General features: G+C 38.1%; 1 protein-coding gene across 1 annotated transcript in view; it reads right to left on the bottom strand.

The window, feature by feature from the left end:
* The window catches only part of DCC (DCC netrin 1 receptor), a 1,314,656-nt gene that overhangs the window by 118,093 nt on the left and 1,184,520 nt on the right, over positions 1-12,043 (bottom strand). Inside the window, exon 21 of the mRNA XM_049901020.1 lies at positions 10,513-10,545. Within this exon, the coding sequence (XP_049756977.1) occupies positions 10,513-10,545 (33 nt within the window). The remainder of the gene's footprint in view (positions 1-10,512; positions 10,546-12,043) is intronic.

Here is a 12,043-nt window from a genome sequence, read left to right as displayed (position 1 = left end):
TTCGTACATAAATGTCATGGGGAGAATAATCATAGAGTTATTAATAAAATCAGTGTACTTTTTAAGAGTGGGTGCTATTACAATTTCTCCTGGCTCTTTTTTTTTTTTTTTCAGGCATGTATCAGAACTTTCCTAATCTTTTCATCTGCAGTCATTTGTATTAATTCAAGTCCTACTCATATATTTAAAGTCCAGACTCAGGTTTTAAGAACTTGGTTCTACTACCATTCACATTGTTTCCCATCTGAAGCCCCACACTATACTTACGCAGACGGTCCCACATGATTTAGCATTGAGTATTTTTTATGTTGGGCTGGGAGTGTTAAGATTCTTCTCCTAACTATACAGCCAGCTTGTTGAAGGTAGACCTGGGGATCTCTACCTCTTCCTTATTCTCTATCTCACTCATCACAGTACTGGGTACATGCTAATCAACAAGTTGTCAAAAATGAGTCCGGTTCTTTTCACACAGCACATCTGCAGCTTTAAAAACTCATCAGCATCCATTAGTTTTCATGTGCTTTCTCTACTCAGAATTACATGTAGTTGGTAAAATGCAAGTATATAATTTTCTACTAACAAGGAACTACAGGAAAGGTGAAGATCACAAAAAGGGCGCAGAAGGCCAGAGACATCTACAAATGGGACCACCATTTCCTGTATCACAGAGATTTTGCTGTTTTTCTGTTTAGCTTTATTTTAGTCAGTGAATACTGAATACACTTTTTCTCTATTGGAGAAAAGCTCACTTTTTTTTCCTTTTCCCCAAGATCTGCAACATACACACACCAGTAAGCAAGGTATGCACAGGTTTACAGTAAGCAAGGTACACACGGGCTTCATTGTGGTTACTTACTAATCTATGGTGCACGATGTGGTGAAAAACAAATGAAATGGTGCACTACAAATTAGTGAGTAAGCACAATTAAGCCCATGCATACCTTGCTTATTGAGTAATCTATCCCTGCATATACAGTGTCCACAACCCTAAGCACTAATACCTCTGGGTTCTTCAACTTATACTTTTGATTAGATGGTAAAGTCAAGTCGACAAACACTTATTGGGCAACTATAATATGACAGGTTCTAAATTATAGAATGTAGCTGCAGGAGAGCTGAGATGACAGAGTAAATAGAATCAGTCCTCTGCTCTCGGGGAATTTCACATCTGGCCAGGAGGTTGGGAATACAAATAGCAAACTATAAGGAATGGGCAGTATGGCAAGGAATAAGTTGGGTGCTGTGGACATATAGAAGGATAAAATATGTGAAAGATAGGCAACACTCTTGGGGAAAAGTAGAATTGGGCAGGGAGTCTTAAAAGATGAGAATTTTACTCAGTAGAGAAATGGAGAAAGTATTGCTAAGGCTGAGAAATGGTACCAGTTAGAGCTTTGAGAGCAAAATTGTTAAGATGCAATTTTTCAAATGGATTTGTGGGTTTTTGTGGCTAGACTATGTCATGTGTGGGAGGATATAGTTGCCATGAAGTTAGAAAAGTGATGTTGGGTTCGATAGCCAACATCTTGCTATCAACGAGCTGACTTCACTCTGTACGCAGTAGAGAACCATCTGTGTTTCAGAAAGAAGGCGGAGGAGGCATGGTCCAGGACTGATAGAAGAGGACAGAAAATAAAGCTAAGAAAACCTTGCATTTGGCTAGTGTCTATAGCAAGGAAGGACATCCAGTAATACAGTGGGTCTTACAAGAAGAATTTGTTTACACAATTTTATTTGGGGTCCTGGTAACAAAAATGTCTACCTTACATACCTGAAGAAGCTAAAATTCTACCACGAACCACATAAACTCCTGAGCTGTGAGTATGTTTTATTCTTTCAAAGTTACTTATTAAAATACAAAAACTCCTGAGAGGGTCATTTAAGCAACTACTTACTGCTTGCTGGGAACCCATTAAGCACCTTAACACTGTATTAAAGGCACAGTACTCTACCTTTTCATCATGGTCATAATTTCTAAAATAGTAAAGTGTTGGAACTGAGAAAAGCACAGGTGAAAATAGCTTTTTCAGGTGTGTGTAGCAAGCAGTTGAATCATACCCCAAGTTGAAGCTATACCCAATAATAGTGTAAAAAAGAGGGTTTAATTTTCAATTACACAGCTCCCATCAAAAGGTGTTAAAGGTTTCAATTTTTCAAAAGCAGTCTGGCTGCTGTAATCCAAATCCTGCAAAGTCTGGATTACATTAACTAAATTCCAAGTATGACTAGACTGCGTTGCAAACCCTATTTCCCTGAAATTGGAAACAATTAACATTCTGTTTATTCATGAGATTAAAACTGCTGAGGTGTAAAATGGCAGGTGTAGTGTTTAATACTTGCCTGAATACCCTATTGAGGAAAGACAAAGTCCTTTAAACTAGGTGAACTTATGTCAATGTCATTTAGGTTTAACTTTTCTTGATGACAAAGCAGAAGCCAATTAACTCCCTGCATTTGCAGAGTTTTTACGATGGGGGCAGTGGAGGCAGAGTGGTAGAATTAATGCCTTCCATGTGGGAGACCAGGGTTCGATTCCTGGCCAGTGCACCTCATGTGTAGCTACCAACCTTCTGTCAGTGGAGGCTACCATGTTGCTATGATGCTGAATAGGTTTCAGCAAAGCTTCCAGATTAAGATGGACTAGCAAGAAAAGCCTGGTGATTATGTCCAAAAATTAGCCCAATGGAAACCCTATGGATCACAAAGGTTCCATTCACAACTAATCATGGAAAACTGGGCAGCAGCTAAGAACAACAACAAACAATGGTTAGGAGCAGAGATTTTCAAATTAGGTAGCCTGTGTTTACATCTTGGCCTATCAGCTTATATACCGTGAGACTTAAGGCAAGTTTTAACCTCTACGTGTCTCATTTTCCACATCTGTAAGGTTGTGATGAGAATTCAACATGGCAGTACATGGAAAGTGAATAGAAGAGTGATTGACACACAGTAGGGATGCAATAAATGAGAGTTATTACACTTTGTGGAGGCCATGTGTGGGTTTTGAATGCTAATACCAACCCCAAACTTGAGAATTTTAGATTTAAAAAGGAACATTTTGGTTAAATGCATCATTTTATATATAGGTAAGGATACTAATAGAAGGTAAGGTACATGCCCAAAGTCATACAGGAGATCAGTGGCAGGACTGCACCAGAATTTAAGGTCTCTGATTCCACTGCCCCCCATGTTTCTGTTAGTTTGTTGTACTGTGGGGTCTTGCATGTTGCTGTGATGCCGAAGTTATGCCACTGGTATGCAGATACCAGCAGGGCCACCCATGGAGGAGAGGTTTCAGCTGAGCTTCCAGACTAAGACAGACTAGGGAGAAGGACTCAGCGGTCTACATCTGAAAAGAATTAGCCAGCGAAAACCTTATGAATAGCAGTGGAACACTGTCTGATAATAGTGCTGGAAGATGAGCATCTCAGGTTGGAAGGCAATCAAAAGATGACTGGGAAGGAGTTGCTTCCTCAAAGTACAATTGACCTTAATGATGTGGATGGAGTCAAGCTTTTGGAACTTTCACTTGCTGATGTGGCATGACTCAAAATGAGAAGAAATAGCTGCAAATATCCATTAATAATTAGAATGTGGCTGGTATGAAATATGAATCTAGGAAAATCAGAAATTATCAAAAATGAAATGGAATGCATAAACATAGATATCCTAGGCATTAGTGAGCTGAAATGGACTGGTATTGACCATTTTGAATTGGACAATCATATGGTCTACTATGTCAGGAATGACAACTTGAAGAGGAATGGCATTGCATTCATAATCAAAAAGAACATTTCAAGATCCATCCTGAAGTACATCGCCGTCAGTGATAGGATAATATCCATATGCCTACAAGGAAGATCAGCTAATACAACTACTATTCAAATCTGTACACCAACCACTAAGGCCAAAGATGAAGAAACTGAAGATTTTTACCAACTTCTGCAGTCTGAAATTGATCAAACATGCAATAAAGATGCATTGATAATTACTGGTGTTTGGAACGTGATAGTTGGAAACAGAGAGGAAGGACCTGTAGTTGGAAAATATGGCCTTGATGATAGAAACAACGCTGGAAATCACTTGAAAGAATTTTGCAAGACCAGTGAGGTCTTCACTGCAAATACCTTTTTTCACCATCATAAGTGGCGACTATACACGTGGACCCCACCAGATGGAATATACAGGAATCAGATCAACTACATCTGTGAAAAGAGACAAAGGAAAAGCTCAGTATCATCAGGGTTCTAGGGGCCGACTGTGGAACAGAAAATCAATTGCTCTTATGTGAGTACAAGTTGAAACTGAAGAAAATTAGAACAAGCCGATGAGAGCCAAAATACAACCTTGAGTATATCCCACCTGAATTAAGAGACCATCTCAAGAATAGATTTGACACGTTGGACACTAATGACCAATGACCACATGAGTTGTGGAATAACATCAAGGACATCATACATGAAGAAAGCAAGAGATCATTGAAAAGACAGGAAAGGAAGAAAAGATCAGAATGAATGTCAGAAGAGACTCTGAAGCTTGCTCTGGAACGTTGAGTAGCTAAAGCAAAAGAAAGAAATCATGAAATAAAGGAACAGCAAGATTTCAAAGGGCAGCTCAAGAAAACAAAGTAAAGTATAACGACATGTGCAAAGAGCTGGAGGTAGAAAACAAAAGGGAAGAACATGCTTGGCATTTCTCAAGTTGAAAGAACTGAAGAAAAATTCAAGCCTCGAGTTGCAATAGTGAAGGATTATATGGGGAAGATATTAAATGACTCAGGAAGCATCAAAAGAAGATGGAAGGAATACACAGAGTCATTACACCGAAAAGAATTGGGCAACGTTCAACCATTTCAAAAGTTAGTATATGATCAGGAACTGATGGTACTGAAGGACAAAGTCCAAACTGCACTGAAGGCATTGGCGAAAAACAAGGCTCCAGGAATTGATGGAATATCAATTGAGATGTTTCAACAAAGGGATGGAAGTGTTCTCTCATCTATGCCAAGAAATTTGGAAGACAGCTACTTGACCAACTGACTGGAAGAGATTAATATTTATGCCTATTCCCAAGAAATTCTCAAACAATATCATTAATATCACATGGTAGCAAAATTTTGCTGAAGATCATTCAAAAATGGCTGCAGCAGTGTATCAACATGGAACTGCCAGAAATTCAGGCTGGATTCACAAGAGGAACTGGAACCAGGCATATCATTGCTGACGTCAGATGGACCCTAGCTGAAAGCAGAGAATACCAGAAGGATGTTTACTGGTGTTTTATTGACTATGCAAAGACATTCAACTATGTGGATCATAGCAAATTATAGATAACATTGTGAAGATGAGAATTCCGGAACACTTACTTGTGCTCATGAGGAACTCGTACATAGATCAAGAGGCAGTAGTTTGAACAGAACAAGGGGAAACTGAATGGTTTAAAGTCAGGAAAGATGAGCATCAGGGTTGTATTCTTTCACCATACCTATTCAATCTGTATGCTGAGCAAATAATCCCAGAAGCTGGACTATATGAAGAAAATGGGGCACCAGGATTGGAGGAAGACTCATTAACAATCTGCGTTATGCAGATGACACAACCTTGCTTGCTGCAAGTGAAGAGAACTTGAAACACTTATTGATGAAAATCAAAGACCACAGCCCTCAGTATGGATTACACCCCAACATAAAGAAAACAAAAATCCTCACAAATAGACTAATAAGCAACTTCATGATAAACGGAGAAAAGATTAAAGTTGTCAAGGATTTCATTTTACTTGGATCCATAATCAACACCCATGGAAGCAGCAGCAGTCAAGAAATCAAATGATGCATTACATTGGACAAAACTGCTGCAAAGGACCTCTTTAAAGCATAGAAAAGCAAAGATGTCACTTTGAAGACTACGGCACCTGACCCAGGCCATGATATTTTCAGTGGCATCATACACATGTGAAAGGTGCACACCTTTGAATATTGGTGTTGGCGAAGAATATTAAATATACCATGGACTGCCAAGAGAATGAACAAATCTGTCCTGGAAGAAGGACAACTAGAATGCTTCTTGGAGATGAGGATGGAGAGACTGCGTCTTACATACTTTGTACGTGTTCTCAGGGGAGATCAGTCCCTAGAGAAGGACATCACGCTTGGTAAAGTACAGGGTCAGTGGAAAAGAGGAAGACCCTCAATGAGATGGATTGACACAGTGGCTGCAACAGTGGGCTCAAGCATAACAATGGCTGTGAGAATGGCACAGGACCAGGCAGTATTTTGTTCTGTTGTACATAGGGTCACTATGAATTAGAATCGACTCAATAGCAACTAACAACAACAACGACAATTCCACTACAGTGCCTTTAGGCTACACATTGAGTGAGTGAGGGGACGTCGAGCATTATCAGCCATCACTGCAATTTAGAGGTAAGTAATTCTCCCTCCCCACTGCGAAGGCTGTTCACAGCAGGCTTTCTTCTAGATCTATAAACCGCCTAGGAATTTATGCCTCTTCTCCAGGCTTAGTGTCTCAGATCAACCCTCTGCCAGGCTATGGAGAATTAAAGACTCTTGCAAGTGCTCGAAGCAAGCATTTTCTTCATAATTCATCTCAGCAATGATACAGGTCATTTCTGGGAGATCCCTGCCCTCATTAACTGCTGTATTATTGCCACAGCGCCTACTCTCTTGCCACAATGGGCAGGCTTGGAAACACATGAAATTGTAAACATTTGTGCTGGTGTTAAGAATACTGATATTCACACATACAGACACCTCAAAGTGGAAAACAATATTTGGATGTTACATGGAAGATATGGATGCAAAAATAAATAATCACTTAAGATTAAAAGTTTGATCCAATAATCACTTTCAAGATATGGCCACATTTTATAGTTACAGCTAGCCTCTATTTCAAACCCAAAACAAGGGGATTTTTAAAAATGTTTCTGTGAGAAGCTCTAAAAGGTTTAAGCTGATTTTAGAGAAACAAAGAGCCAAATTTATCTTAAGGCATGTAGTAGTCTATAGTGGAAAGACTGAACACTCTAGGAGACAGAAAGAAACTTGTTTGGGTTCCAACTTGGCCAACAACTATTTGTGTGACCTCAGGCAAAACATTTACCTTCTGCTTCTGTGTCTGAAAAACTGGGAAGATAATCAGAGGAGTGAAAGAAAGAGTTTCCTTTTGAAGATGGAATTCACATCCTCTTTGTGTTTCCTGAGATAAAAAACTGTCAGGATCCTCTTCTCAGTGCTGTAGCTTCCCACTGAGATGATGACCCCAGATTGAGAGCTCTTTGTCTTGTAGTTTAGAATATTCACAAAGATGGGGAAAGGAAGGCCTCTATTGGGAAAACATCAGTACACAAAACTTTATATACAGTATGCACTCAGCTATGTCAAATGTGTGTGTGTGTGAGTGGTTGTGTACATATGTGTGTAACATATACATGAGGAATACATTTGGTGGTTAAAAATACAAGTTTTGGAATACAGTTGCCTGGGTTGGAATCATGATCTTTCCACTTACTAGTTGGGTGACTATAAACAAATCACTTAAACTCTCTGAGCTTTGGCTCCTTCAGAGATAAAATGGAGACAATAATAATACCTCTCTTAAAACAATTAAAATATTCAATACATGAAAAGCTCTTAGAACAGTGTCTGGTGGTAAGAATTTAATAAAGATTAGTTTTACATTATATATACCTATACCAACACAGACAAATTGACAGGATTTTTATCAAAATATAGAAAATTCACAAGGAAAAGTATCTACAGCAGAGAGTTTCTATGTCCTCTGCACCCAAGTCACATAGCTCATGCAATTTTCCTACCTTATCTTGCCCTCCCAAAAATAAAAACTCTGTGATCAATCTGTACAATCTTCCAGTTACTGTCAAACTTATCATCCATTTTGTGCCTGGAAAAGGCTAGAGAAATAATTAGGACATGGAGGAGAAGAGTAGAGGGGTAAAAAAAAAAAAAGGGCGGTGGGGGGAACTAAAGAAGACGTTGGGAGTAGAGGGGTGGGAAAATGCCAGACCCAGGCAATACACAATCACACAAAGGGATAAAGAGCTCTATGTAAACTGTCTATCATTTTCACACTACTATTTCAGAGGAAAATATTTTCTCCAAATCATGGCTGATTCACATAAAACTGATTTTTTGTTTTCACCTCTGTGTTTCTCACAGCAGATCTTGGGTTTCTAGGAAAATCATTTGTGACAAGAGTCTACAAAGATTGTTATTGCTGTTAGGTGCTGTCAAGTTGGTTCCGACTCGTAGTGATCCTACGTTCAACAGAACAAAACACTGCCAGGTCTTTCACCACCCTCACAATTTTAACTATGTTTAACTCACAGCGACCTTATGTGCAGCAGAACAAAACACTGCCTGGACCTGAGCCATCTTCACAATCGTTGCCATGTTTGAGCCCATTTTTGCAGCCACTGTATCAATCCATCTCATTAAGGGTCTTCCTGTTTTTCACTTACCCTCTACTTTACTAAGCATTATGTTCTTCTCCAGGGACTGGTCCCTCCTGATACTTTTCAGAAAAACCAAAACTTATGTCACTTCCTCTCATATAACTCAAATTTGAGTTTCTCCTTTTCCATTTGGGATTCATCTTTGCAAGATTAACTCTGACCCAAGGTGCCACATATCTCTCAGAGAAGAATTTCTCAGCAGGAATTCAACCCCTGACATGAATGTAAGAGTGGGATCTTTTTGCCATGGAAAGGGGGCAGATTAGTTTAAGAGTGAGAACAGAAAAACATGTTCAACTGATTTGCTACGTGCTGGCAGAGGGAGCACTCAGAATAGTATTTCCCCGTTATTTACATCAATATTAGAGGGATGTGTAACCTGGGTTATTTTCTCACACACTTGGCCATCAACCCAGAAGACTGATTTCGTTCATAAAGAGCTTTTGGTAGCTAGCAAATTTTATAAACTTTCTTTGTAAGAGTTTTAGGATCTTACTTATAACCACTAAATTATGTGTCATCAGGCCCCTTAATTCTGTAAGTGATTTGGATTTGATTTCAAACTTGAAATCTTTCAATCTGACAAACTGTACCAGCTACAATTGAATAAGGCATTGAGTAGCATAATACAAGATGAATTCTTCCTATGCAATATTACATGAAGAAAAAGAATAATTGTCCAAATATATTAATAGACTCGGCCACTGGTAATAGGTCTTGGGAATTCCTTGTGTTTCTGGTAGCTGATGTGATTTCATGGTAGATAGGAAAATCATAAGAAATTCAGATGAAAATCCATGGATATTGTATAATTAGAGGAAGTAGGGAACCTTTTATTCATTTGTATTTTACAAAATTACCAACTGCCAAAATATATTTTGGTACTTAAAATAGTATTAAACAAAACAGTTAACTAAAAAAAAAAACAAACAATAAAAAGGAACCCAAAGGCAATGGGAAATCCTTTTATTGAGAGGCTTAGTATTAGTTAAAAGTATCACGTTGGAGTTTTTAAAGAATGCTTTTCCCCAGTCATAGAACATAGTGCCTTCTGATGCATGATGCTTGGACATGAGTTCTGCTGACAGTAGATCCTCAAAGCAGGAGACAAACTACAAGAGCTGTAGACTGTGAATCAGCAGATACTGAGGACACTGAGCATACCAGATACTAGTATTTCCAATCCCCACTGTTATTGACATTCAACACCCTGAACAAATATAACTCATAAACTATTCTTTTCTTCCCTTACCATTCTACTAGATGTTCTAGCCTAAAGACAATGAAATCTTGATTTACTGGTTAGTCTACAGCATATCAGTTAGTCTACAGTATAATCAGGGTAATACCAAATTCACGTCTATCTAGGAGTTGATGGAAGACTCTTATTAATCTCCATTTTGCTATGTGTAAAATCATCCTTGTTTTTCTACACAAATCAGCTTTTAGTAACAGAACGAAAGGAAGATAAAATACTCCAAGTCAGACCAGCACCTGATTTACAGAATGAAAAACTTCTGGTTTCAAGATGAGCAATGGTAATGCCCTAAAAAAGTTGACCCAACGTTGTTTTTATTTATTAAAAGAAGCTCATTGCAGAGCAAAAGCACGTATGATTTATGGTTTTCTCTGTAGAGCTACAGAACTTTAATCTATAGCTCATGAAAGGGTGCAAGAATAGCTTGAAAATTATGCTGAGCTTAATTATACTTAATGTGAATTATTCAGAAGTGCAGACAGAGACCAAAAATTTATTTCATACAAAGCAGCTTGACATTTTAATTGGTCCTTCAGAATAGAGACAAAACAATTTCCTCTCAAAGAAAATTTACATCTTCCCTATCAGAGCCACAGCCTCAGCCAAGCAGAACTTCATTAACAAGATTAATTATCACACCAATGTCTGCTTCATCAGGTGTATGGCCCAGGTGAAAAGAGGCATACAAAGTTATGACTGACACGTCTAACAGATAGAAGAGATACAAATAGGGAAAAAAAATAAGACAGATAGAGCCACCGTACCTTGGTCATTAGCCATTTTGTCAGGATGTTCCACTGTGGGGGAAAAAGAGATAATATTATTCAAATTGGACAATTCCCAGCAAGGAAGCTGACTTATCAAATCAACTGTTAGCAAGTTTTCATATCAAGGTCAATGCCCTATTGAAATAAAATTGATAAGGAATCAAGGCTTATGTCACTATTTCTGTTACAGAAGAAGTCAGAGGAACAAAACTGAAGATACCATCTTTGCTATACAAATGCATTCTAAAATATGTGTTATTTATTACATCCCTCTAAACATAAAGTCTGAACGATCATTATATAAAAATGCAAGCAATTTCCAGGCAATTATCATATATTTTAAGTATGTTAGGGACACTATTTCATTGTATTTGATGTTTTCAACTAGAAAACTTAACTAATTTTCACATACCCACTGCCGTCTAGTCGATTTCGACACACAGCAACACTGTAGGGCAGAGTAGAACTGCTCCATATGGTTTCTATGCAGAAGCGGACTGCCACATCTTTCTCCCACAGAGCGGCTGGTGGGTTTGAACCACCAACCTTTCAGTTTTCAGCCAAGTAAACAGAATATCATAAACATGGAATGATCTAAACAACTTGATAAATCTTTAAACCTCGTGAAGCTGTTCTCAACTTTAGATGAGTTATGAATAATGGTCTTCAAAATGACTTTTTAAATTTTAAAGCAATCTCTGAAGTTTAAAAAAAAGGTGGCTTTTTCATTAACCAAATGTAACTATAAAAAAAAAAAATCCACTATATAAGAGGTAAATCTCTAGTTTCATTGCTTTTCTAGAAATTGTGATATGACATTTTGATCAATGCAGACCTTTGTGGAGATAGTATTATATGTTAAACCTGTCTTGATTGGAATTATTTCAACTATACAAGGAAGGCCTTTGAAGGAGCCCTGGTTAAGTGCTTGACTGCTAACCAAAAGGTTGATGTTTGGAAATTACCAGCCACTCTGCAGGAGAAAGACATGGTAGTCTGCTCCCGTGAAGATTACAGCCTTGGAAACCCTATGGGACAGTTCTACTATCCTATGTGGCCACTGTGAGTCATGATTAACCCCATGGAAATGCATTTTTTTTTTTAATGTCTTTGAGCTTTGAGTCTCTAGGCCTGTTTAACTCAGTTAATCGAACTCAAAAGTGATACTTAGGATATTACACTTGCTGGTTTGTTTCTTGTATGTTCTAGTTAAGTTCACACAGAAAAATATAACAGCATGCCCATGAACAGCAGCTTTTAACAAGTCAGTTCTCTCACTCTGCATGGCCATCTGTATTATTATACAGCAAACCCATCACTATGATTTATAAAATCAATGTCCCACAGGTGGTGGCTCTCTCTTTGCTAAAGAAGAAGCACAAATCATAGTCAAATAAGCATGTACAGAATTAAAATACTTAAATAATGACTCTGTTAATGAAAGCTCCTTTTGGGTGAACTGGGCTATGTCTGTTACATCACAGGAGGACATATTTTAACACCAACGATCAATCAGTTTCTTTCATTT

Source organism: Elephas maximus, chromosome 11 (genome assembly GCF_024166365.1).
Source record: "Elephas maximus indicus isolate mEleMax1 chromosome 11, mEleMax1 primary haplotype, whole genome shotgun sequence".
Taxonomy (NCBI): Eukaryota; Metazoa; Chordata; class Mammalia; order Proboscidea; family Elephantidae; genus Elephas; species Elephas maximus.
Note: the sequence above shows the minus strand (reverse complement) of the source record. Positions and strands in the feature narration are given on the sequence as shown.